The sequence below is a fragment of the Gymnogyps californianus genome, chromosome 21 (genome assembly GCF_018139145.2).
Source record: "Gymnogyps californianus isolate 813 chromosome 21, ASM1813914v2, whole genome shotgun sequence".
Lineage (NCBI taxonomy): Eukaryota > Metazoa > Chordata > Aves > Accipitriformes > Cathartidae > Gymnogyps > Gymnogyps californianus.
Genome location: NC_059491.1, coordinates 512,007 through 537,322, shown reverse-complemented (window position 1 = coordinate 537,322; position 25,316 = coordinate 512,007). Strand labels below are relative to the sequence as shown.

The window sequence follows — 25,316 nt, the reverse complement described above, 5'->3', positions numbered from 1 at the left end:
GCCTCGGCCTCCCTCCGCCTCCTCCGGGGCCGCCCCTCGGCCGAGCGCCGCCCGCCCCGTTAAGAGGCGCCGCCCGCCGCCCGGCGCCGCCCCGCCATGCCGCTGCCCGCCCTGCTCTGCCTCTGCGCGGCCGCCGCCGCCTCCTTCACCAGCCGCGGCGACTACCGCCTGGCCGGCCTCTTCCAGATGCACGCCCCGGCGCCGCGGGCCGCCGCCCGGCCGCTGGTGCACGGCTGCGACGCGTGAGTCCCCCCTCGCCCCGCGTCGCCCTGTTTTTCCTCCCCCCAAAACGCGTTTCTTCCTCCCTGAAAACCACTTCTGCGTTCGCACAGCCCCGCCGCCTTCAAGAGCCACGGCTACTGCCTGGCCCAGGCCATGCGCTTCGCCGTGGAGGAGATAAACAACTCCAGCGTCCTCCTCCCCAACGTCACCTTGGGCTACGACATCCACGACACCTGCTCGGAGCCCGCCAGCCTCCACGCCACGCTGCGCGCCCTCGCCCGGAAAGGCGGGCGGGAGGTCGAGGTGCTCCCCACCTTGCGCCGCTACGAGCCCGAGGCGGTGGCCATCATCGGGCCCGACAGCACCCAGCTGGCCCTCACCACAGCGGCCATCCTCGGAGTCTTCCTCATACCGGAGGTAAGCACGGCTCCCCCGGCCGGTGAAGAAAAGGGAACCCGAGGAGTAACGGTTTGAGGGAGGGTGGGCTCGGAGCTGAGGAGCCAGGCTGAGCTGGAAACGCAGCCCCCCCGGCGCACGCGTTGGCCCGGGTCTCTTCCCAGGCACTGTCAGCTGGCAGGCAGGAACCGCGGCTGGCTCGCTCTCCTTCAAAGGTTTCTCTCGCGGCAGCGCATTCGGCTCCGGGTCTGCTGCCTGCCCAGCCCCGAGTCTCTTCAGGAGACGGGCTGCCCGTGCCATTAGCTCTTAGGGTGCCGCTGCCTGGGGGAGCGCCACCCCCTTTCTCCTGGCTCCCTTTGCAGATCAGCTACGAAGCCTCCTTGGAGACGCTGAGCCTGAAGCGGTTCTACCCCTCGTTCCTGCGCACCATTCCCAGCGACAGGCAGCAAGTGAAGGCCATCTTCCTGCTGCTGCAGCAGTTTGGCTGGACTTGGGTCGCGCTGCTGGGCAGCGACAACGCCTACGGCAAGGACGGCTTGGACGCCCTCCACAAGCTGCTGACCGCAAGCGACGTGTGCGTTGCCTACCGAGGCATCATCCCCGTCAACAAGGATGCCAGCAGCCCGGAGCTCCACAACCTGGTCAGGATCCTCATGGACGTCAGGGTCAACGTCACCGTCGTCTTCTCCAACAGACAAAGCGCCCGCCCTTTCTTTGAGGTGGTGGTCCAGAGGAACATCACAGGCATGGTGTGGGTGGGCTCCGAAGACTGGTCGTTAGCCCAAACAATCTGGCAGGTGCCTGGCATCCAGAGCATCGGCTCGGTGATTGGGGTGTCGGTTGAGAAGACAGAGTCCACGATGCTGGAACGCTTTGAATCTTGGAAGACGGCGGAGGAAAGTGCTGCGACTGAACGTGCCGGCAGCACGGAGGCAGGCGGGGGAATCGGAGGGAGCACCCAGCTGGACTGCACCCAGCACTGCACCAGCTGCCACTCGCTCACCGCTGCCCACAACACGTATGACGCTCAAGCCTCCTTCAACGTGTACTCAGCCGTGTACGCCGTGGCCCACGGCCTCCACGACCTGCTGGGCTGCGCCTCGGGGGCGTGCAGCAAAGGCACAGTCTATCCCTGGCAGGTAAGAGCAACACGAGGAAGGATCTTCCTTGTGCAAGAGGATCCATGAGGATTCTTCCTCACAGGGCAGGATTTTCCCCTTGTGCCCAGGGGTTTTCTGTCCCTCTGGAAGGCTCGTGTCCCAGCTGAGGCGCCTCATGGGCTTCAGCCGCCCGTCACAGTCAAAGCAGCCTGGACCTAGACCCAGACCCCTGCCCTAGATCACTTCTGTTCCTCTACCGCCAGCCCCTCGCAGAAACCTGGAAGGGACTTTCTGCAGCTGGGCATACGCTAGCTCCTGGGGGGTTGGAAAGAGGAGCCAGAGCAGGGAAGGGGCCCTCTAGCACATCTCCCTCCCGAGACAAGGCATTCCTCAGCAGGAGTCTCGTCATCAGGAAGGGCTTTTCTCTTACTCTTCTGGCTTACAGCTCCTACAAAAAATCAAGCAAGTAAACTTCACCCTGTACAAGAGCCGCATCTCTTTTGACGCCAACGGGGACATTCGTAAAGGCTACGACATCGTCATGTGGAACTGGAGCGGCCCGAGCTGGGCTTTCGATGTGATAGGAACTTTCCATGTGAACCCCGACAGGCTGAGCATCGACCGGGGCAAAATCGCGTGGCACACAAAAGATCGCCAGGTACTGTTCCGCATCCAGATCTTATTTATTGCTTACCGCCGAGCCGGCTACATCCCCAACACCGCCAGTTCAGGGGTATTTCCCCGTAGCAGGACAAAAATGAGGGCAGACGGAGGCGGTATGGGGGGGTGATCAGCGTTCTGAGTATAGCTTTCATCCTTCCAAAAAACAAGCAGGGCACATGAACCAAAAAGGCTCCTACTTTTACCTTTAAACAGTCTCATTTTCCCACCACCTCTGTTAGAACCACGTGGCGAGCTCTTGGCTCCTGCCAGGGTCTGTCCCGAAAGCCGGCAGCAAGCTGCCCAAACGCTGCCAGGCCCGGGCCTGGTGCTCAGCGAGGTGTCCTGCTGCCCGCCCCGCTCACCTGCCTGACCCTCGCCGCGCTCCCGACAGGCTCCCACCTCGGTGTGCTCCAAGACCTGTCAACCAGGGGAGAAGCGGCTGCAGCGGAGCCGCCACCGATGCTGCTTCAGCTGCGTGCCCTGTCCGTCGGGAACCTTCCTGAACAGATCGGGTCAGTATGCCCTGGGGGGGCTGCTCCCTCCCCTTACCTTCCTGCTTGGCTCCCCTGCCCGCACCCTGCCTCCTCCTCCTGTCAGCTCCTTGCTTCCGTCTCACCGTTCCCCCAGCCTCTTCTCTCCGCTCGCTCTTCCCCCCTGTGGTCAGTAAAAACCTCTGAGCTGACCTGAACGCGGTCGGGCTGACTCCCGTTTGCTTACCCGTGGGTATGCAAAGCCCATGCTCTGTGCTTTCCGGGGAGCGCTGCCCACAGGTGCGCCCATGCAGTCAAACAGCCGGCAGAGATGGCGCTGGCAGAGCCCCTTCTCCCGCGGTCAGGGGACGAGGGATGTCCGGCCCAACAGCCGTTTCCTGCACCGCATCCTCCGGGAGGGAAATTCGACCCGGTGGTTGCCTTTGTGCCCCAGATGGCACTCGGGGCTTCCGCCCCACGCGGTCACCAGCGGCTGGCATATGGAAATGTCCCCCGCCTGGGACAGGCAGCAGAAATCTCCTGCCTCGGAGTCACCAGCCACAACGACAAACCCCTTGCCGGCAGGTGGTCACTCAGCAGCCTTGGCCCACACTTGGGCTGAGGGGGATGGAAGTGGCCAGCTCCAGGTAACAGTGGGAGCAGGGAGCCCCCAAACACAGCCGGTCAGCATTACTGTCCCATACCCCAGCCTGTGGAAGGGGGGCTGCTGCAGGCCTGTCCCGGCCTTCACAGGTTCCTGCTGGATGCACAAGCCCCTTCCCACCCACAGCCCACGCGCCCCTGAGCCTCGGCTCACCCGGCTGAGCTCCTGCAGGCCTCGTGCCTCTCAACCCAAGCAACGGACTTTTGGAAGTCCACTGGGGGGGCTTTGGGAAAAGAGCCCCCTGCGCTGCTCACGGCCTGGAAGTGCCCAAGGAAAGAGCAGGACGTGAGGGGTGGGCAGCTCTCGCAGAGAGCCTGGGGGGCTGCAAGGGCAGGGTGCTCCGCTGCAGCAGATCTCTTACCGGGGTCTGGGGTGTGTGAGGTGCCTCTGTCACCGCTCGGGCTCATGTTCTCCGCAGACCTCTACAGCTGCCAGTCCTGCAGGGTAGATGAGTGGGCCCCGGCAAGGAGCGAAGCGTGCTTCAACCGCACTGTCGAGTTTCTGTCCTGGTCTGAGCCCATCTCCTGGGCACTGCTGACCCCCACCGTCCTCCTCATGCTGCTCATGGCAGGGCTGGCCGTCCTCTTCGCCCTGAATGCCTCCACACCGGTGGTCAAGTCTGCGGGCGGGAAGATGTGCTTCCTCATGCTGGGCTCTCTGGCCTGTGCCTGCAGCAGCCTCTTCTTCTACTTCGGGGAGCCCACCCGGTACGCGTGCCTGCTGCGGCTCCCCCTCTTTGCCATCAGCTTCACTGTCTTCCTCTCGTGCGTGGCGACACGCTCCTTCCAGATCATCTGCATCTTCAAGCTGAACGCGCGCTGGCCGGCCCTCTACGAGGCCTGGCTGCGGCGCAGGGGGCCGGTGCTCTTCGTCGTCGCCAGCACGGCGGCCCAGGCGGTGCTGTGCCTGGCCTCGGAGGCCGCCAGCCCCTCGGTGCCGCACAGGGATTACGGCACTTCAGCCGAGCGGGTGGTGCTGGAGTGCGCCTCGAGCGTCGAGGGTAGCAGGACCGCCATCGTCGCCTACACCTTGCTGCTCAGCGCCTGCTGCTTCGCCCTCAGCTACGCGGGCAAGGACCTGCCCGCCAGCTACAACGAGGCCAAGTGCCTCACCTGCAGCCTGCTCCTGCACCTCGCCTGCTCCGCCGCCATCCTCTGCACGCACGGCGCCTTCCGCGGCCGGCTGGAGGCGGCGGCCTGGGCGCTCAGCGGCCTCTGCACGCTCAGCGCCCTGCTGGGCGGCTACTTCCTCCCGAAGGCCTTCGTCATCCTGCTGCGGCCGCGCCTCAACACGCCCGAGCACTTCCAGATGGCGATCCAGCGCTACACGCGGCGCCTGGCCGACGCCTGAGCCGCCGGGGACGGGAAGGCCCGAGCCGCTGCCGCCGCCGCCGCCGCCGAGCCCCTGAGGCGGCAGGCGCGCGCGCAGCCCGCCTCCCCTCCGGCGCCCTCGCGTCACATCCGGCGCGCCGGCAGCCGTCGCGCCCTTTACGCCACATCCGGCGCGCTGCCAAGATGGCGGCGGCGCGCTGGGCCCGGTAGCGGCGCGGCCATGGCGGCGGCGGCGGCCCACAGCGTCCGCGTCCTGCGGGAGCTGAACCGGCAGCGCGCGGCGGGGCAGTTCTGCGACGCGACGCTGGGCGTGGGCGGGCGGGAGTTCCGCGCCCACTGGCCGGTGCTGGCCAGCTGCTCCCGCTTCTTCCGCGCCCGCGGCCCCGGCGGGCCGGTGGCGCTGCCCGAGGGCCTGGCCGACACCTTCCAGCTCCTCCTCGACTTCTTCTACACCGGCCGCCTGGCGCTCACCGCCCACAACCGCGCCCGCCTGCTGGCCGCCGCCGAGCAGCTCGGCGTGCCCGACGCCGTGGCGCTCTGCCGCGCCTTCCGCCCCGCCGCCCCCCGCCAGCGGCCCCGCCGCGCCGCCGCCGCCGCCCCCCCGAGCCGCCCGGGGGAGGCGGACGTCGCGGCGGCCCCGCAGCCCGGCGGCCAGGCGGTGCGTGAGGGGGACGGGAGGGAGGGGGGGGGGAGAGGGGAAGGGGGTCGGCCGCCCGGCGGGGGAGGCGCGGTGACGGCCGCCTGTTCCCTCGCAGGCCACCCCCCCGGCCCCGGAGGAGGCGGCGGCGGGCGACGGCGGGCGGGGGGACAGCGACGCCGAGTCCCTTCCCGAGAAAAAGGCCCTGCGGAGCAAAAAGAACCCCCCCCCGGGGAAGGCGCCCGGCAGCGCGGGGGCGGCGGGGACGCCAGGGAGCAGAAAAGGTACAGCGGTGCCGGTTGAGTGCCCCACATGTCATAAAACCTTCCTCAGCAAATATTACCTTAAAGTGCACAACAGGTAAACGCTCCGACTTTTCCTTCCCCTTGCAATTGCGCGCGGGGACTCGCGCCGCGCCGCCCCGCGAGGCTCTGCCCCTTCCCGCCCGCTCGTCCCCGGGGGGGTGGGCGATCGGCCCCGCTTGCAGCCGCCTGGTCTCGACGCCTCGGTGTCCCCCGGGATGGAGAAGGCGGTCCCCTCTGCCCCCCGGCGCGGGGTCGCTTTGAGCTGGGGCGGAGGGGGGGTTATACGTCTCCGAAACACTTCTGAGAGCTGCGAGGAGTGTTCCGGGCTTCTCCTCTCGGGCGTCGGAGCCAGCCTGGCTCAAAAACAAGGCATCGAGGGGCTTTTTCAGGGGACATGCCGGCTGCAGGTGGACGATGGCAGATCGTCCTTCTGGGCTTTCCAAATCGGCATGGGCCATGGAGGAATTTGCCTGGGTTGCGGGGAGCGCACCGGCGTGGCCGGGTGCCGTGAGGAGCCTGGGGGTTGATAACTGGGAGCAAAGCGGGTGCCTGCAGAGACGGCACGAGCTCCAGCTTCACTCGTCTGCGAGGGGCGAACCTGAGCCCTGCGAAATTGAGGTTTCGCGGAGCGCAGCGGGCGCCAACGGCTTGGCTGCGCTCCGACGGGATCAGCAAAGCTGGCATAAAAGGCGGCTTTTGGGTGACTGTCAATATGGGCGCTGCGGGGGGGGTCGGTAAAAGCTGCCCGGTCCTTCCCTTCCCCTTCCCAGTTCCTTCCCTGTGTCCTCGCCGGGCCTGTCGGTGCGTCTCTGCTGTCGGACTGGCGGTGATGAATGCTCTCCGTTTGTATTCCCCCTAGGAAACACACTGGAGAAAAGCCATTTGAATGTTCCAAATGCGGCAAATGTTATTTTAGAAAAGAGAATCTCCTGGAACACGAAGCCAGGAATTGCATGAGCCGATCCGAGCAGGTACGCCCGGGAAGCTGCCACCGGCGGTCTGGAAAGCGGGTGCCGTTTTGCAGGAGCGGAATTAGAGCCTTTTTCCAGCCACAGCCCGCGCCACACTCGGCTACCGAACAAAAACCCCTCATCGCCACTGCGTGGCACGCGTACCACAGCCAGGGCCCTCCAGGTCCGCTGCCGATGAGGACGGCAGCAGCTTTTGTCTGATTTACCAGACAGCTCTCGTTTCGTCTGATTTTTTTCAAGCACACGAGGATACTCTTGGTACCGTAAAAGATCCAGATGGCTGCGGGCGCGGGTTAAACATCATAGCCAGGTCCCAGCGCCCGAGGGCCGAGCGCTGGTCTGAGCTGCGGGCTTCGCGTCGGACTCTCGGTTCTGCGGAAGCCGACGCCGCCCCATCTCTTGCAGGTCTTCACGTGTTCGGTCTGCCAGGAGGTGTTCAAGAGGCGAATGGAGCTGCGGCTGCACATGGTGTCGCACACGGGCGAGATGCCGTACAAGGTCAGCAGTGCCTGCCTTCGACGTCCCTACAAACGGCTGCTAGACGCTGGCACGAAGGAAGAGGGGGCGAGCCTGTCTGTTTTGGGGCAGCCTGGCACAGCCCGGCAGGGGAGCCGAGCGCACCGGCTCCCTTCCCCGGTCTGCGGCAGCCCGCTGAGGGTCGTTCCCCATCTCTGAGCCGGAACGGGCTCCAGGGAGGCACCAAGGCCAGGCGCTTTCTGCGGCCTTACCAGGGATTCGTGTTCCGCGTCAGAACGGCGCTCCCCTGCCTGTTGCGCCGGCGCGCCGCCGGTCCTCTCCTCGCGCCGAAATCGCTGTTTGGGGGGCAGCTGGAAGCTGACCCTCCTCTCCCGTCTTTCAGTGCTCCTCCTGCGCCCAGCAGTTCATGCAGAAGAAGGACCTGCAGAGCCACATGATAAAGCTGCACGGCGCGCCAAAGCCCCACGCGGTAAGGGGAGCGGGCGGGAATTATCCCGCGCTCAGGCCTGGCCTAAGCCTGCGCCCATCGTCCTGTCTGGCTCTGTTTAGCGAGGCAGGGAGTTACAGAGCTGCTGGAACCAGTGTTCTTGGGTACAGGAGCAGCCCTCGCCCTTTTTTTGGCCGATAGACCCAAGTACTGACCAGCGCTTCGCCTTTGTCAGGCTGTCTCATCTCATTAGGCGTCTCGGAGCTGGGGGTGCTGCCGCAGCCGGCCGCGGGGAGGGCCCCAAAGCAGCAGCGGCAGGCGGAGGGACGGGTCTTGGGCGGCGAGGGGTCTGGTGCGGGCGTACGCCGCGAACCGCGCCCGGGCGAGCTGCCTAACCCCGCGCTCTCCTGTGGCCTTGCAGTGCTCGACCTGCTCCAAGTGCTTTCTGTCTCGGACAGAGCTGCGCCTGCACGAGGCCTTCAAGCACCGGGGAGAGAAGCTGTTTGTCTGCGAGGAGTGCGGGCACAGGGCCTCGAGTCGCAACGGCCTGCAGATGCACATCAAGGCCAAGCACAGGTATGACGCGACCCGCGTCCTCCCCTACGTCGCCCTGGCTCTCCTGGCTGCGCTTCCTTCCCCGAGGGCCCGGCTGGGTGGTGCTGGGGAGAGGATCTGGCTGGAGGGCGGCCAGCACCCCCTTCCCGGAGGTGCTGGGCTGAAGCTTCTGCCAGGAATCTGGTGAGGGGCCAACCGGCATTCTGCTTTTCCCGCTTCCAAAGGAAGCACAGCCTGCTGGTGCTTCCTCTGAGTTGCGACCGTAGTAGTACAGGCGATGACCGAAGCTCATCAGCCCGGCTAATTCGTGTTCTTGAAGCGGCAAGCGTGCGGCTGCTCTCCACGCTCACCCCTAGCGTTCTGTTTCCTGGGCTGGTTATAACGCCCAAGGGGCGGGAGGCTCCAGCTCGGGAGCCCCTGGCTGCAGAATAGCATTTGTGGGCCTCCAAAATACTTCAGTTTGAGATGGGTCGAAGTAGGATTTAATTACCAGAACTCTGGGGGAGGAGCGGCAGCTAACCTGAGGGGCTAAAGCTGGCAAAGGCAGAGATGAAGGTAACGTTTCCCCCGCCCGCAGGAACGAGCGGCCCTACGTCTGCGAGTTCTGCCACCACGCCTTCACGCAGAAAGCCAACCTCAACATGCACCTGCGCACGCACACCGGCGAGAAGCCCTTCCAGTGCCACCTCTGCGGCAAGACCTTCAGGACGCAAGGTACCCCCCGGGCGCGTGGCTGGGGCTGGTAGTGCTGAGCACCGCGCTCCGGCAGCCGGGACCTCCAGAAAGCAGCCGTGCCGCGAAACCCGCCTTCTCCTGCCCGCTTCCTCCGGGGAGCGAAGCCACGCTCTTGTGAGCGCGTGCTAACGCTGAGGAAGCCACGTTCCCGTTACCTCCGTTACCCTCGCGGCACAAAAGAGGAAGAAACCGATGAGTTTTCCCCAGTAACCGTTAGCCGGGACCAGCGGGCTGCTGCTTGTGCTGCTTCTAAGCCTTCCGAACCAGCCTGGCACGGACCGACCGCACCGCCCGTGTGCGGTCTTCGCTGCGGCGCGGCTCGTACCCGAGCCCCGCTGACCCGCGGCTCTCCCCCTCTCTCTCCCCCCACCCCGCGAACGGCAGCGAGCCTGGACAAGCACAACCGGACCCACACCGGGGAGCGCCCCTTCAGCTGCGAGTTCTGCGACCAGCGCTTCACCGAGAAGGGGCCCCTGCTGAGGCACATCGCCAGCCGGCACCAGGAGGGGAGGCCCCACTTCTGCCAGATCTGCGGCAAAACGTTCAAAGGTAACGGCCGGGGCGTGGAGCTTTCGCCCGGCCCTTGAGAAACTGCCCTCCTTTCCCTGGCGCGGGTTGGCATCGCTGCGAGCGCGTACGGCACGGCGCCGCCGCCGCCGCCGACGGGCTCTCGCTTCCCTTCTCAGCTGTGGAGCAGCTGCGCGTCCACGTCCGCCGGCACAAGGGCGTGAGGAAGTTCGAGTGCACCGAGTGCGGCTACAAGTTCACGCGGCAGGTGAGGCCTTCCCCGGCTCCGGGGACCCCCGCGGCACACGCCGCGCCGGGGGAGCCAGCCCTCGCCGGGCCCCTCGTCGCACCTCTTCCTTTGGCAGGCTCACCTGAGGCGCCACATGGAGATTCACGATCGGGTGGAGAACTACAACCCCCGGCAGCGGAAGCTGCGGAACCTGATCATCGAGGACGAGAAGGCCGTGGTGGTGGCGCTGCAGCCGCCCCCGGAGCTGGAGGTGGGCTCGGCCGAGGTGATCGTGGAGTCCCTGTCCCACGGCTCCCTGCCCGAGGAGATCCCCGTGCAGAGACTCTGCTCAAACGAGAACTTCTCTACGGCGGATGTGATCGAGCAATCGCTAATTATAACGACGACGATTCCCGAAGACTGTGAAACATAGCGCGACCGCCTGCGCGCGTCCTTCCTACCGAAACACAATAAAGCGTTAGGCTGGAGCCGCTCTCTGCCACGCTCGTTCTTTCCGAGTTGTGCATCCGCCCCTTCCCCTCCTTCCCCGCAAAGCTCCCACCCCAGGTTGCAGGGAAATGAAGTTACGCTGAGGTTAAAGAATGAAGAAACAAACGCGAAGCTACTCGGAACGGCTACGTCAGTAAATGACCGTGTGCTGTACGAGGCGGGATGTGACTGGTGTGTGTGTGTGTGCGTGTGTGTGTGTAACACTGTGAACTGCTTTTGAAGGAGCTCTCGTGTGCAGCCGGAGGGAGGGAGGGCTGGCGCTCACCTCCCCCTTCCTCCAGCGCTCGCCCTGCGCCGGCAGTTCTGCCTTTGGGGTCTGGCGCTGAAAGCTTACCTTCCCCACGGAGCGCGGCTCTGCCCCCTTCCTTAAACGCTTGCCGAAAGGAGCGTCTCCTCCACTGAATTTGTGCCTTAGTTCTACTTTGTCTCGTCGAGCTTCCGCCAATTGCTGTTTCTTTGCCGCGTTAAAGGCAGGGCATGACCTGTATCTTCTCACCATTGAGAGAACTGAGCTGTTACTTAACTGGAAAGGCATTATCTCAAGGAGCTGGACGCCGCTCTAAGCTCCTGTTCTTAGGTGTGGGGATTTGTGTTTGTCTGAAATCACGCGATCCAGGGTTGCTGTGACATTAAGAACGGTTTCCTGAGTATTCCCAGGGCAGGGGAAGATCACCCGGTGTACCCACGCGCCCCGAAATCGCAGCCGCGCTCTCTCCCCGTTCCCTCTTTCACTCACCGAGAAGGCGGAAAGTCTCCGGTGTAAACGTCCCTCGGGCCTAGGATGAGAAACGTCGCAGCACAAACGTACCGCGGTAATCTTCCCCTCAAAGACGACAGCGAGATTTATGTAACATGTTTTATTTAACTTGACTGCTGCAAGTAAATTCAGAAACAAACTACGAGAATAAAAATACGTTATCTGTAAATGTAAAATGCCTTTGTTTCAAAGGATGGTATTTAAACTGTACTCAAAAGATTCGGACACAATGAATTTTACAAAAAATAAATACAGCTCCGTAACTGTTCAGCCGCTCGGGGAACTTGGGGGTGGCAGGTCCAGCAGCGAGCACTACCGCATGAGACAGGCTGTGCGTGCTATTTATAGTTCGGCATAAATACTTCGGTCTGCAACGCGAGTTCAGCTGCGCGGCACACGCCGTCTCTCCCCGGGCGCGACACGGCGCCGCGGGGACGGGCTGCTTCGGCCTCGCGGGTCAGCGCGGCGGGACGCGGCCGTTACTCCCAGAAACGAAGGAGCCGCCCCGAATGGCGGGACCCCGCGCGTCCCGCCCCGCAGCCCAGCCGGCGGCAGCGCCGGGGAGGGTTTTAAAGCGAGAGGCTGCCGCGGCCGGGCAAGGCCCCTCCGCGATCCTCCGCCGGCGCGCGGCGGTTTCAAGGCACTGTCAAAAGTTTCAGGCTTGGGGAACAGCCCCGATTTCAGGAACGGCTTTCCCAAGTCCCGCAGCTGAGGAGCGTGGCATACGACGGCATTCAAGGCAAACCTGATTTTTTTAAAGCTGTGAAGACGCTAACGTTGCGGAGACGGGGCTCTGACGCTACTCAATCCAAGGGCAAGCCAGAAGGCGAGCAATCAAGTAGACGGGCTTTCCATCTCTGAATTAAGTTTAAATGCAAATTTTTTTCCTATTGGTTAAAAACGACAGATGGAAGAAGCGAACGCACCCAGCCGCTGTCATGCCTTGCAGGTTTCCCCGAAGGTGCGACGCTGGTTTTTGGGCGAGCCGTGCCACAGGTTGAGCTGTTTGCCTGTTCCAGAAACATTCTGCGAGTAAACTGCACGCAGCTTCTCCTCAGCTAAGGTAGACAGAGGAAACAGAGCCCAAGCTAGCTAGGTCACTTGGGCGAGTATAAAGGCAAATCTTACTCAGGCCAAAAAAACCAGCAAACCCCAAACAAAAAAAAAGAAAAAACCCACTAAAATTACTACCTTTCAATCCGCAACACTCTGGCTAACTCCTACACCCTCGCCAAAACACCTCAGCGGCATTTTCCAATTGCCCAAATCCCGAGAGCTCCTGCAAACGGGAGGTGCGAGAGGCACGAGAGCTCTCCGAAGGTCCGGCGGGTTCCTTCACACGAGGTGACGCATTTGAAAGCAATTCTGCATCAAGGTAGCCAAGCGCCGCCAGCAACTCCGCGAGCCTGCGGTGCATCTCCTGAGGACGCGGCACTCATCTTTCCCGCTAAGTTGGGCTTTTTTTTTTTTCTTCCCCTAAAACAGCACACCACCAACTTAGCTCCTTTAAAATGGTGAAGAAATAAAAACTTGCCCTCGCTGCCCAGGGCCTGTCTGCCCAACCCAGCGCGCCGGCCGAGGGCTCGGCACAGGAGAACCGACAGCCAACGGCCCTCGCCGCAAGCAGCAGCTTTTTCTGCCTAGTTCAGCCCCGCTACGGGCAAGCCCTGTCACACCGGGCAGGGGGAACAGGTCCTCGCCGAGGGCAGCAGCGGCCAGCCCCAGGAGTCGCTCCTCGGGCCAGCCAAGAGGGGCACTCGCTTCTCCCCTTCCCTTAAAAGAGGGCGCAGCCGGGACGATCAGAAACGAAAACAATCTGGCTGTGAGAACGCGATTAAAAGATAAATAAGGGCGTTTCTTCTCAGAAGGAAAAAGTGCTCTGCTCAGAAGGCTTGGAAAACAAATGCCTGCAGAAGTTTAAATGCTGCAACTTAAAAAACCCCGCCAAAATACAGGAAGAACCGGAGTTCAGACAAAGGGAAAGGTGAAGCTTCACAACCCGGCCTTGGCAAGATCCCTGCTGCAGGACGTCTGTTCCTGCGTGAGGGGCAACCGAGGACCACAGCGACAGGGCGGGAAGGGCCACGTTCTCCTATTAACCTCTCGCCCCCAACAGACCTCCAGCTCTTGTGGGAAGGCCTTTCCCCCCTCCAGCCACGCAGAGGAAGACGTGCACAGCAGGGCTGTCTTCCTCCGAGGCACAGAACAGAGGTGGGGGTCCAGGCCACCCTCCTACCAGACAAGACCCCTCCCGAAAAAGAAACCGAAGAAAGGAGTTTGGTGGCAAACGAAGCGTTACGGGGTGAAGGAGCTCCCAGTGAAAGGCGTCTGACCGAAAGCCGTAAGCTGCCACGCTGCGGTGACGTTCAACGCGCTCGCTTTCCTCAGAGTTCACCTCGCGGGTCTCCTCTGCGGGCGGCGCGGCGCCTTCTCCCACCCCCGAGAAGGGCCGAGGGACGCCGCAGCGGAGGCCTCGCTGTCTGCCGGCGGCGGGTCCGCAACAGCACGTCAAACATGCAGAGCTTTCACTCCCTCTACGATCAGTACGTTTTTGTTTCCAAGCACCGGTTTGCCTCTGCCTTCTCTCAAAGCAACACTGGTTCTGGATAAGGAACTCGCATCGAGCCAGGGGCACGGCGCCTTCCCCTGCTAACGAAGCTCGTTAAGGTTCTGGTTGTGAAGGTTTTGGCGCTGCCTGTTCAAGTTGATGGTGTTGTCCAGCGTGATGCCGTCGTCCTCCTGCGTGGTTTCCGGCATGAACTGCCGGAATATGCTGACGCTGCCGTGCCAGAAGATGGGCTCGGGGAGTCGGCCCACCACGCTCCACGTTCGCGTCTCGGGGTCGTAGGCTTCCAGGACGTCCGAGAGTTCAAAGGTGTTATCGTAGCCACCGGAGACGTAGAGCTTCCCGCCGAGCACGGCCACGCTCCCCCCAACGTGAACCTACAATTTACAAATAAATACACGCAGCAATGAGAAAGGAGGGGTTTGCCCAGTGAGGCAGGGGATAAAGGCGTCGGGTGCCGTCCCGCAGCTGCTCGCTTGGACAGGGCTCGGCGCCCGCCAGCTGCTGACTCTGGCTCTGAACCAGCGCTGCCCAAACACCGGGAGGAGACGGCGTTCTCCAGCTTCGCCCAGCTCTTGCTGCTGGGCTGAACACCCGGCTACGCAATCACGGTCCAGGATTTGTTCTTCCAGGTGACTGCGATACGCTTAAACGCACTCCACGCGCAAGGGGTTATAATCTGAAGAGCACCCTGCCTTCCAAAGGTAAATTAAGCCCATTTCTAACACTGATAGGCACCCAGCAGGTCGGTAAGCGTCCTACCTGAAGCATGGCAGGGATTTTATCCCATTCGTTCTTCGCTGGATTGTAAACATCCACTTCAGCCGAGTCGTCTCTGTGGGAGAGAACACAAAATCACTCTTCTGCGTTCTAAAAACCTCCCGCCTTGTGAAGCCCCCAGTTCAACAGCCTGAAACACCGCTGTGAGCACTCCTGCTCCAATCCCGCTACATATATCGGAGACCAAAGGGTTCCCGTACGAAGGCGCGGGTCTCAATGCAGACCCCAGCCTCCAGCCTGGGCTTCTCCTGTGCCAGCAGTGACGTTCAACCCCGGGAAACGCCTGGAACTCTCTGCTGCACCCCGGCCCTCGAAGCAGGCTGGCACAGACGTTGTGCACGTACCGCATGTTAGCGCAGGAGCCTGTCTCATTCTCAGTGCCAGTGACCTACGCATCCAAAGAGCCCGAGTGCTCCTTCTGAGCTTCAATACAGGCAAAGCTATGCACTGTATGCTTTCTGGTGTACGCTGAGTTTTAGGACGCTGCCGAGGAGGGAAGGCGGACAAGACGACCGGAGACAGAGCGAGCTGACAGCACGCGCTGGTTTCTGCCTCCTGAAGTCGGTCGCTCCACCCGAGACGGTGGGACAAGCCGCTCCGGACTGTGAGCCCCCCTCGGAGGCCAGCGCGCAGGTACGCCGCTGCCGGGTCGGAAATCGCTGTGCAATCCCGAGGGCTTTCTCAAACCTAGTGGTGTTTTTTACATCTGCATCTACAGTAGGTGTGTTCACAGACTAACCTCCTGCATTTCACAGACCGATCTGGCTTTGGTGCCAAGCGCTTCAGGTTCTGGAAGAAAAATTACTGCTGTTCTGGTGAGGCTCAAACCTCCATGCACTTCAAAGTAACAGCATCCCTACTGCTTGAGTTTCTCGCCAACACCAAATTTAGACGGGCCGGAGGACTGAGGGAAGAGCTGGCGGGGGCAGCGTAATCCCCCAAGGCTTCTCTCACCCGGTCCCCTTGCGAGACGGGAGGGCGACAGCGGCAGGTGAGGGACGTTTGCGACACAGAAATGCGCGCCGCTGACACAAGAATGCGAAGAGGACAAGGTCAGGGCAGCCGGAGAAGTGCCGTCAGTCACTCCAAGACAGTCCTGTTACGGACCGATTCAAGAGGCTGCAAGGAATATTTTATTGTCTTTGTATCTGTCATGACATCGTGCACGGCCACGCATTGTGCAGGCGACAAGGTATCGCTGTCTCGATCACTGACACGAATCTGAGCAGGGGAGGGAGTGAAAATAAACGAGAAATGTCACCTACCACAGCAGTGTCTGTTTAGCAAACCATTACGTCCGAAATCTGTCTGCTAAGCCTGCGGCGAAGCCGAGGTGCGTGCCGTGGGACTTTCTGGTTACGCTCTGGGCAAGCATTCCTAAGGTACCCATACGATACACGCTTTAAAACCGGTGTCTTTGGTTTGAGTTACTTTTGCGGTGTGCCTGGAACCGAGCTGATATTCACCTGAACAAAACACCTTCACCGTGGGCACGCGTAGGCGAGCGCTCCAAGCCCCACGGAGCTGCACTAAGACCAACGTTTCTTCCTCAGAACCAAGAGCTGGTACCTGCCTTGGGACACAGCGCTCGGGAGCTAAACGCTGCTGCCAAGCCGTCTGTGCCTGGAAGAACTGCTGCTGCTCACGACGCTTCCCGTAACTAACGGCAGCAGGCGAGTCAAACGCTTCCAAGTACGAAGCTGAAAACCCGGACGGAGTGGAAGGGAAACGAGGGGCAAAGGCAGTTCCAGGCACTGGTGACAGTCAGGCCCGGGCCTCCTCTCCCGTCTCAGGGTTAGCTCGAAGAAGGACGCAGCTGAAGACCTCAGCCTCGCTGCTGTGCCGTATTTATAGTTATAAAACTAGTCCCACTAGGGGGGATCGTCAGTCTGAAGCTTTAGTCCGAGCTATTTAAAACTAACCAAAAAATGAGTTTGCGACTTCTATTCGTAACCTATTCCTCTGTCCTCCAAAGATTATCTCACAGGCTTTACATACAGAGCAGCAGCCCACGTGCAGCACGTGAAAGGAGGGGAGAAAAACCTGACCCCGATAATCTCCTCATTAACTCCTGCAGATGCGTAAGTGATCAGAAATCCTGAAGTGCCAATCATCAGCATTTTAAAATGGGTAAGAAAAAGGAAAACTATAGAATCGGCTTGTGACAAGAAGCCGAGTAGCTGGAACACCCCTGCCAGTATTTACTGAAAACCAGGTGACTCAAACTGCTACCTGCGAACAACTGCCAGGAACCAAGACACTCGGCTGAACCCAAATGAATCAAATGAAAGGTCTCGGGTAGAAACTTGCTGCTTTATGCAAAGCCAAGAGGAGATTAAAAAAAGAAAAGCGTCTGGAGGCCATCAGAGAAGTCTATGTTTGCCCAGAGTCGAGACAACAAGATGAAATGCCTCAGCACTAGCATGCCTTTCAGTTTATTTTTAATTAAGTGGATAACCGAAGTATTTGCACCACCAGGAGAGCTTCAGATGGGTAATTAAGTCCCAATTTGGACAGGCGCTTAAAAATAGTGACCAATCATTTAATCTTCAGTCCTCTTATCTCCGCTGAGACGGAGGACGTCCTCTCCTGCGCTACAGTTTAACGTTTTCTTGGAGCTTACCCGCTTATTTATAGCAACAAGGGGGGGTTGAAAAAGAAAACCGAGAAGTCTGTTTCCAAGCCGCGCTGCTGACTGCAGCCAGATTTATACCTGGCCATTCCCCAGCCCGTCGGTTTGCATTCAGACACTTTTACACAATTTGAAGCGTAGTTCTTTGAGCTCTAGCTACAACAGAAGTAAAGGAAAGAGGCGTGGCGGTTCACAGACCCACCTGCACCGTCAGAGCAAGCACCGCCGTGCCTTCCCGACGCAGCACTCTTCCTACGACCGCCCGCAAAATCCGCACGCCTTCCCGGGGAGAGCCTGGGCTTGCCCGGTGGGGAGGGAGGTCCTCGCTCCCGCTACTCACCTTATGAAGTACATGAGGCCGTTGAGCGTGACGGTCTTTGGGGCGAAGGACCAGGGAGGGAGGTGGCCGCAGTTCACGAGGGACCAGAGGTCGCTGTCGGGATCGTAGCACTGCATAACCATGGACTCTTTGCCAGCCAGGGAGCCTATGGCGAACAGCTTGCCGCGGCACGAGGTGGTGGAGCAGTTGTCCATGGGGTACAGCATGGGCTGCAGAGCCTCCCAGCTGTCCACCGAGTGGTCGTAGCGCTCCGTGCTGTCGGAGGCGATCACGTACAGCAGCCCGTCCAGGACCGTGGAGCTGTGGTATTCTCTGGCTTTCAGCATGGGAGACACCTCCGTCCACTCGTTCACGCTGGAATTGTACCTCCAGACGCAGTCGTACAGCCTCGACCCGTCCGATCCCCCTGCAGCACAGCACGCCACGTTTCAAAGGGCGGTTTCGCAAAGGGAAGTACTATGGGGCGATGGAGGAGAGGGCTCGGCTCGGGACCGGGATCTTTGTTATGTCTTCCAGCTACACCTTCTTAATACCCACGCGCGCTTTTTGCTTCCCAGGGCCGTACGTTAAGAAAATATTTCGGTCCTGGAGGACCACAGTAGCGTGCACTGTGAGGGTTTTAACAGAAGTTTTGCACGGTTTCTTTCCCAGCAAGCCCGGAAGAATTTCCCCCATGTCATTCCTAGTCTGTACTCGGCCACGACTCAAAACGAGTCTCCCGGGTTTGACTGCCTCCATCCTTCCAAATAACCGTTTTCTTCCCCATTTGGCAACCCCCGCTCTGTCGCTGCCCAGAAGCTGCTGTGACACAGGGGACACTAACACTCACCAGCGCCTGGCTGCCAAGGCAGCGTTACCGCCAGCAGCCCAGAAACCTTCCAACCCTCCCCGCTGCCCGTGCTACGACGCTGACACTAAGCAGAGTGAGCGAAGATCCCCGCCAGCAGCGGCCTCGCCGAAGCACGGGGCTCTCGGCAGTACCGGCGCCCTCAGACCTGCCTGGGATTGCTCCGGAAAGCTCCCACGTAAGGCGTAAACGCACGTAAGGGCGTCCATGCAAACGAGCCGTGTGGCAGCCCCTCATTTTTACAACTCTGCCCTTAAAGCAGAGCCTTGCTTTCTGCTCGTGACTAGAGAACCAACAGTTTTCTGTTCACCTGCATTTGACCTGCCCTTCAAATCTTTGTCAGCGCGTCCTGCACACGCAGAGCAAGCTGCTCCGCAGTGCCTGGGTTTCCCAGGCCTTGGTTTGCTACGGCCGCTGCAGGGCTGCCGCTCCAGCTACGGGGATGTAGTTCAAAGGAGGCATCTACACGCAGATTACCAGCCAAATTTACACATCCGTGTCACCTTGACAGAAGTAATTGTAGCCCCAGCGGAGTGCGAGGAGGCAGGATTCGTGCTGAGGAAGGTACCGTGACTCACAGGCGCTGGCTGGCTGAGGAACCGGGGGCTTTCTGACACGCCTCTGCCTCGAGCACGCGCTTGGCTTGTGATTCACGGGGCTCTGAACCCAAACACCTTCTTCGCAGACAGAAACTCAAAACCCTCTCAGGTGACTCCTGTCCCCCCGAGCCAGCGGTTAGAAAGCTCTACCAGTGCAAGATCTGTGACTTCTGCCCACGTGCTCAGGAGCATTAGTCATGGCAAAATACCTCCCGGACTGAGACCAGCTGCTAAATCCAGCACCGACTCCAGGAGCCCCTACGCCTGTCTTCAGGCTGCAGGCGTCCTGAGCCCGAGCAGAGTTTCAACCTCTCTGCCGCCCCAAGAAAAGCCCAGTCTCGCTGCTAGAACCCCCGTATTTTCCACGGAAATCTCAACTCCGGTGCTTTCGCGCCCCGCGCGCCTTACCGGTGACGTAGATGTCGTTGCCCAGCGCGGCGACGCTGTAGCCCCCACCCAGGTGCTCGGGGAACTCGGCCAGGTAGCGCCAGTGGCCGGTGCGCGGGTTGTAGCAGTCGACGGTGACGAGCTCGTCGCAGTCGCGGTCGCAGCCCCCGACGAGGACGAGGATCTCGGCCAGGCCGGTGGAGGGCCGGGGGCGCATGCGGGCGCAGGGCCCCCGGTCGTGGCGGTCGAGGCGGGCGGCCTGGAAGTCGCGGGCCTCGCGCAGGAGGCGCAGGCAGGGCGGGCAGCGGGCCACCAGCGGCTCGCCCTCCACGTGGGCCAGCAGGTAGAAGCGGCGCACGAAGGGCAGGCGGACGTGGGCCAGGAGCTGGGGCAGCAGCGGGGCGCGGGCGGCGGGGTCGGCGCGCACCCAGCGCAGCGCCAGCTGGAAGGCGGCCTCCTCCTTGGGGACGCAGAGCCCGTCGTCCCGCAGGTAGGAGAGGAGGCGCGGCAGCGGCAGCCGCTCCAGCTGGGCGCCCAGCTCGCCCACGTGCCGCAGGACGAAGCGGTGGGCGGCGGCCGCCAGCGCCGGGCAGGCGAAGGCCTCGGCGAAGTCCTGCATGTCCAGGGCGTTGGCGGGCTCCAGCTGGCGCGCCAGCCAGGCGCCGCAGGCCTCCTTGACGGCGGGGAACTGCAGCAGGTCGGCGGCGCGCAGCAGGCGCTCGGCGATGTCGGGGCCCAGCCCGCCCACCCGGCCGGTGTAGGCGAAGTCGAGGAGGCGCGCCAGGCACTCGGGCTCCACGCCGTGCAGCCGCACCCGCTCGGCCCGCGCCTCCCGCAGCGCCCCGCCGAACATGGCGCGGAAGTAGCCGGAGGCGGCGGCCAGGACCGCGCGGTGCGCCCCAAACTCCCGCCCGCCCGCCACCACCGTCACGTCCAGCAGGCTCCGCTCCGCCCGCAGCGCGCTCAGTCCCCGCAGCAGCGACACCGCGTGTGCCGGCTCCCCCGCTGCCGCCGCCGTCCCACCGCCGCTGCTGCCTGTGCTCGCCGCCATGCCGTGCCTGTGGGAGAGCACACGCTGTGTCACGCCCTGCGCGCAGCCCCTCGGGATTCAACCCCGAGAGCAGCTTGCAGGACAGAGAAAAGAAAAAGGAGGGGGGAAAAAAAAAAAAAAAAGGTGGGTTAGCACAGGGAAAAACGCCCTCTGGCCGGGAAGCGGGATAAACTAAACAGCCCTCGAAAACATCCTCCTTCCCCCGTCACGGAGGAGCGGCAGTTGCATAACGTGCTGGCGCTGCCAGCAGCCTTCCCTGCTTAGTCTAATTATATTTTTAAAAAGCCCGTGTTGAAGTTTCCCAGGATTAAGGCAGCCTCCCAAGAGCCGGGCAGAGCTCCGTAAACCCGACAGCCCCGTGAACGTCACGCCTGAGCCCCGGGCGCCTCGTCTCTCGGACGGGGTGCCCAGCGGGAGCAGCCCCCGCCGCTGTTCGAGGAGGACAGCGGGGTCGTCCTCAAAAGCGAGGCGCCGAGGGGGGTGTTGCCAGGAGGCACTCTCTCTGAGCCCCCGGTGCCGGCCGTTATCGAAGGCAAGGCTCGGCTACGTAAATCCGGAGACCCCCAGCGTTTTGGCCAAAAGCGTTACGGCTGCTGCCCTGCCAGGCTTCCCTGTCCCTGCTCGCATCCAGCGGGCTTGCTAATTGCTTCCAGTCAAATAAATACCGTAAGCGTAAAATAAATTCTTCTTTGCTAAACTCGTGGTGTTTCCAGCCTTTTTGGATGCAACGCTCCCGTGCAACCCACGTAATACTCAGCAGAGCGCGTATGGGTGCGAAACAGGGCTGCTCCACGCAGAAAATAAACTGCGCTTACCGTCAGGGAACCGAGCGGCGGCGGCGGCAGAGAAGGCAGCTGAAGGCAGCGGGGGAGCAGGTCCCTAAGGCCCCGGCTGCGGCTCCGGCTCCCTCCCCGGGAGCCGCCGTGGGCCAAGCGGCACTGCGGGGGCCCAAGGCGCAGCCGGGCGCCAGCCGCCGCCCTGCGGTCCTGACGGTTACACCGGGCCGGACAGAAAGGGAAGGCCGCGAGGTCCGGTTCGCACCGCTCCCGCGGGCGGGGCCGCTCGGGGCCGGCGCAGGCCGGGAGACGGCGCCGGGGGTACGAGAGCAGGCGGAGGAGAGCAGCGAGGCCGCGGCGGGGCGGAGCGAGACTGGAGCCCGGCGACCGGGAGGGCGGCTTCCAGCGGAGCCAAGGCCTCGAGGCTCACGAGTTGGCGAGAGGCGGCCGCCCTGCCCGCCGCTGCCTGTCCCCGCCGTCACCGGCCGGGCCTTACACCGCGGTAACCGAGGCCCCCCCTCCTCCCACCAAGGCCTAACTGCGACTCTGCAGCGGGGCCCGCGCCCCTCCGCCGCCCCGGTAACGGGCCCCCCCGGTGCCCCCGGGCTCACCGCTCGGCTCCACTCCGCTCCCCGCCGCCGCCCCGGCCCGGCCCCGCCCTCCAGCGGCCGTGCCCAGACTGCCGCTCCCGGCGGCCCCCGCGGCCGCCACTGCGCATGCCCGCCGCCCCGCTCCCGGCGGCCCCCGCGGCCGCCCCCGCGCACGCCCGGACTACGGTTCCCGGCGGCCCTCGCGCGGGCGGACTACCGCTCCCGGCGCTCCCCGCGCGGGCGGACTACCGTTCCCGGCGGCCCCCGCGCGGGCGGCCGCCCCTTCGCCGCCTCCCGCCGGTACCGAGCGGTTCGCGGGTGTCGGCGCTGCTCGGTTGCCGCTGCCGCCCCGGCCCCGCCTCCGCCTCCCGCGCCGGGACATGGACTCCGACTCCTGCGCCTCCCCGTTCGCCCCGGAGGTGAGCCGGGGCCCCGGGGCGGGGGGGGGGGCGTCTCCCGCCGCTCGGCCCGGCCCGGCTCGGCCCGGCCCGCCCGGCCGCCGGTGCCCGCTCCCCGCCGCCGCCCCGCCGCGGGGCTGGGGCCATCTTGTGCCGCCCGAGCGCGGAGCGCCGGGGCGAGGAATGGCGGCGGCGCGCCCCGCCGTGTCCTGCCGCGGGGGGCGGCCCCCCCTGAGGGCCCGGTACCGAGACCGGGGGTGCGGGGGTGGGGGAGAGAGGGGGGGCGGGGGGGGCGGCGGCAGCGGCGCTGCCCGGCTACCGCCTCCGCGGGGAGTGGGGGTGGGGCGGCGCGGGGAGCGGCGGCGGCGGCGGGCGGGGCCCGGCGGCGGGGAGCGGCGGCGGCGGCGCCTCCCCCTGCCCCGGGCCGTGCCCGGCCCCGCCGCCGCTGACCCCCTCCCCTTCCCCCGCAGGACTTCTCCCCCGCCTCCCGGCGGCACCGGACCGTGGAAGACTTCAACAAGTTCTGCACCTTCGTCCTGGCCTACGCCGGCTACATCCCCTACCCGCAGGAGGTGAGGGGGTGCCGGGGCACCGGGCACCGGGCGGGCGCCCTCCCCGGGCCCGCGGCCGCGGCAGCGTCTGCTGGGCTTTTTTTTTTTTTTGTAAAATCGGCCGTTGCGAGAAGGTTACGCCTCGGCGCCGTACCCCTGACACAAAAGGGGAGCTGCAGCGGCTGGGAGGGCTTTGAGGCAGGGGGGGGGGGGGGGGGGGGGGGCTGCTTTTCGGGTGGGGTGGAAAAAGTACGGATCACGGATCCCGGCGTCTGTCCCTCAGCCCTGCCGGGGCCCAGGCAGCTCCGGGCTGCGGCTCTGCCCGGCTGGAGGTCCCTGGGGAGAGCGGGAGCTTGAACTTGGGCGAGACGGGTCCTGCGAGGCAGCGCCTCGGGGGAAAGGGCGCAGTGCCTCCGCGCTGCGCGCGCGAGCTGGCTCCGAATTCATGCTTTTATCCGCTTTCTCGACGTTTTCCAGGAAACGCCGCTGAGGAACAGCCCCAGCCCTCCCAACAGCACCGGAGGCACGATTGACAGCGATAGCTGGGATCCCCGGTTCAATGACATCCCCTCTTCCGTTTCCCTGCCCGCCAAGAACAGAAAGAACTTCAGTCAGCTGAAGCGAGCGAAACCGTACGGTTCCCTGTTCCAGCGGGCAAAACCCGGCAACTTCCTGCCGGAGCGGAAGCAAATCGATAAGATCCGGAAGAAGAAAAAGCTGAAGAGGAGGGAAACGGAGGTGTCTGCGGAGGAGGACTACGAGGAGAAGCTGCTGGAGCTGGAGGCGGAGGACTCTTACGTAGAGACGCCGATGAGCCCCTCGTCTGAGGGCGACCCCCAGTCTGCGACCGAGCACTGCTCGGTGTGGGACTCTGACACACCTTCCAGCGTCTCCTACCCTGCCGTGACGGCCGAGCAGACGGTGGAGATCCAGAGCGTGGGCAAACGAACGGTCATTCGGCAGGGCAAGCAGGTGGTCTTTCGGGATGAGGACGGCACCGGCGACGACGAGGACATCATGGTGGATTCGGGTAGGTGGCCCGGCTGCCCAAAGAGGACTAGCCAGGTGGAAGCGGCGGTGCTGTTGCCGATCTCTTTGGCGCTTTACTTGTAGCGTGAGGGTAACGCCGAGGTGCGCTGGCTGGGCAGAATTAAGCGGCGGTTGGCTTTTCGGGGGGAAGGGGGGGGTTGGTGGGCTGCTTTTGCAATAAACTGAGTGAAAAGCTGCGACTTTATAGACGCAGCCGGTTCTCCTCTCCCGGATTACGGCCTCTCTTGTACTGCTGAGAGCCTCTTCCCGCGCAAGAGAGACCCGGAAAGATCAGCAAAGTGCCTGTCTTTGAAACCCAGGTAGTTAATTTAGCGCGAAAGGAGAGTAAATTCCCGGTGCGGGTGAGAGGCGTTGGCCGTTAAAAACGGAGCTTGCCGTTTCTCGTTGCAGACGACGACTCGTGGGACCTAGTCACTTGCTTCTGCATGAAGCCTTTCGCCGGGCGGCCGATGATCGAGTGTAACGAGTGCCACACCTGGATCCACCTCTCCTGCGCCAAAATCCGCAAGTCGAACGTCCCGGAGGTCTACATATGCCAGAAGTGCCGGGACTCCAAGTTTGACATTCGCCGTTCGAACCGCTCCCGGACGGGCTCGCGCAGGCGCTTTCTGGACTAGGGGAGGGAGGCGCGTGCTGGTGCGCTGCTCGGGCGGGCCGGCGAGCCGCGGGCGCCGGCCGGAGGCCGGGGAGAGCTCCCCCGAACTGCTGCTGCTCAGGCTGGAGGGCTGCCCGGCCGGCCTGCGGTAACAGGGACGAGGAACCGCCAAGTCGCGGGCAGCCGGGGCTGGAAGAGGCCGACCGGTCAAAACTGCTGCTAGATACCGATCAGCTCGAGGGACAGACGGAGCTCGCTGGGTTCGGTGGGGTTTTGTCCGGTGACAGCTATGAATTGGGTGATGTCTGGGGAATGTACAATACCTTTGCCACGTATGTTTTCTCATCCCATCGGGAAACTGCAAGCCTTCTCTGTGCTAGGAAGCTCCTCTTTGGAGGAGGAGGAGGGAATCTGTGTGAAGAGTCTGAAAAGTAAATGGCCATGTGTTTTAATTTTAATGTAATATTATACCTGCCCATTTGTCCGTATGTATCAATCTTGGATATCCTAAGCCTCCGTAGGAGTGAGCGTCAATGCGTACCGACCTCTGCGCGATCTGCCGCCTCTTCAGCGGGCCCGGGCAGGAGGGGAGTTCTGCGATTCGGCATCGTTCAAGTGAAAACGGGACTTCCTCCTGCGCCGAGGCACCGGCGCGTTTAAAGGAGGAGCGCGGCCCTTTTTCCGGACAGGCAGCGCTGGGGATTAGCGACAGCGGATTTCTTCCTAGGAGGTCTCTTCTTACGGTGATTTCTCGTGACTTTGTTTTGCATGATGGGCTCAAATGTGTGTATGGGGGGATACCGTTTGCTCCGTTTCCCAGCCCTTCGTTAAACTCTAAGGTGCTGTTTTAAGAAGACGAGGACTCTCCCTTTTCTCAGCCCAGAATTCAAACGTGGACTGTAAAAGGGGCCATAGTAAACTTGGAACCTGGCAGGTCTGGTTTGGGATTTGAGCATTTCCATCTGAGTACTACAGCTGAATTGACTTTTGTTTTTTGTTTTCGCTGTTTGTTTTTTGAGACTGGATTTGTAATCAAAAAAACGGAATCTTTAACCTGTTGGTTGCAAATGACACAGATAAAAGCAAATGCAGGCTACGCAGCTAGCGAGACGAAGTGCAATGAAGATCCGCCCGGTGCGGGGGAGGACAGGAGAGCGCTGAGGCCCCCGCCGACGCTGCGGTCCCTCGACGGGACTTC

General features: G+C 62.7%; 4 protein-coding genes across 4 annotated transcripts; 3 read left to right on the top strand and 1 right to left on the bottom strand.

Annotated features, from left to right (window-relative positions):
• The first annotated feature begins 96 nt into the window (after positions 1 to 96).
• TAS1R1 (taste 1 receptor member 1) lies at positions 97 to 4,888 on the top strand. Its single transcript, XM_050909269.1, has 6 exons — positions 97 to 242; positions 333 to 639; positions 981 to 1,757; positions 2,164 to 2,376; positions 2,773 to 2,893; positions 3,934 to 4,888. The coding sequence occupies exons 1-6, from the start codon at positions 97 to 99 to the stop codon at positions 4,863 to 4,865; spliced, it is 2,496 nt and encodes an 831-aa protein (XP_050765226.1). The 3' UTR covers positions 4,866 to 4,888.
• Positions 4,889 to 5,066: 178 nt separating this feature from the next.
• Positions 5,067 to 10,177, top strand: ZBTB48 (zinc finger and BTB domain containing 48). The gene is given in 10 exon segments (XM_050909640.1): positions 5,067 to 5,504; positions 5,548 to 5,843; positions 6,648 to 6,759; positions 7,165 to 7,257; positions 7,619 to 7,705; positions 8,085 to 8,239; positions 8,796 to 8,932; positions 9,338 to 9,502; positions 9,640 to 9,728; positions 9,826 to 10,177. Coding segments are annotated over 10 exon segments (1,869 nt in total). The 3' UTR covers positions 10,123 to 10,177.
• An 870-nt stretch (positions 10,178 to 11,047) lies between these two features.
• On the bottom strand, positions 11,048 to 21,031 carry KLHL21 (kelch like family member 21). The gene is made up of 5 exons (XM_050909515.1): positions 20,974 to 21,031; positions 19,129 to 20,165; positions 17,275 to 17,680; positions 14,285 to 14,357; positions 11,048 to 13,899 (listed from the first exon to the last, which is right to left on the bottom strand). The coding sequence occupies exons 2-5, from the start codon at positions 20,156 to 20,158 to the stop codon at positions 13,606 to 13,608; spliced, it is 1,803 nt and encodes a 600-aa protein (XP_050765472.1). The 5' UTR covers positions 20,159 to 20,165; positions 20,974 to 21,031; the 3' UTR covers positions 11,048 to 13,605.
• An 839-nt stretch (positions 21,032 to 21,870) lies between these two features.
• PHF13 (PHD finger protein 13) lies at positions 21,871 to 24,196 on the top strand. The gene is made up of 4 exons (XM_050909374.1): positions 21,871 to 21,943; positions 22,393 to 22,494; positions 22,951 to 23,503; positions 23,914 to 24,196. Exons 1-4 carry the CDS (start codon positions 21,905 to 21,907, stop codon positions 24,138 to 24,140), a joined length of 921 nt encoding a protein of 306 aa, XP_050765331.1. The 5' UTR covers positions 21,871 to 21,904; the 3' UTR covers positions 24,141 to 24,196.
• The last annotated feature ends 1,120 nt before the right edge of the window (positions 24,197 to 25,316 follow it).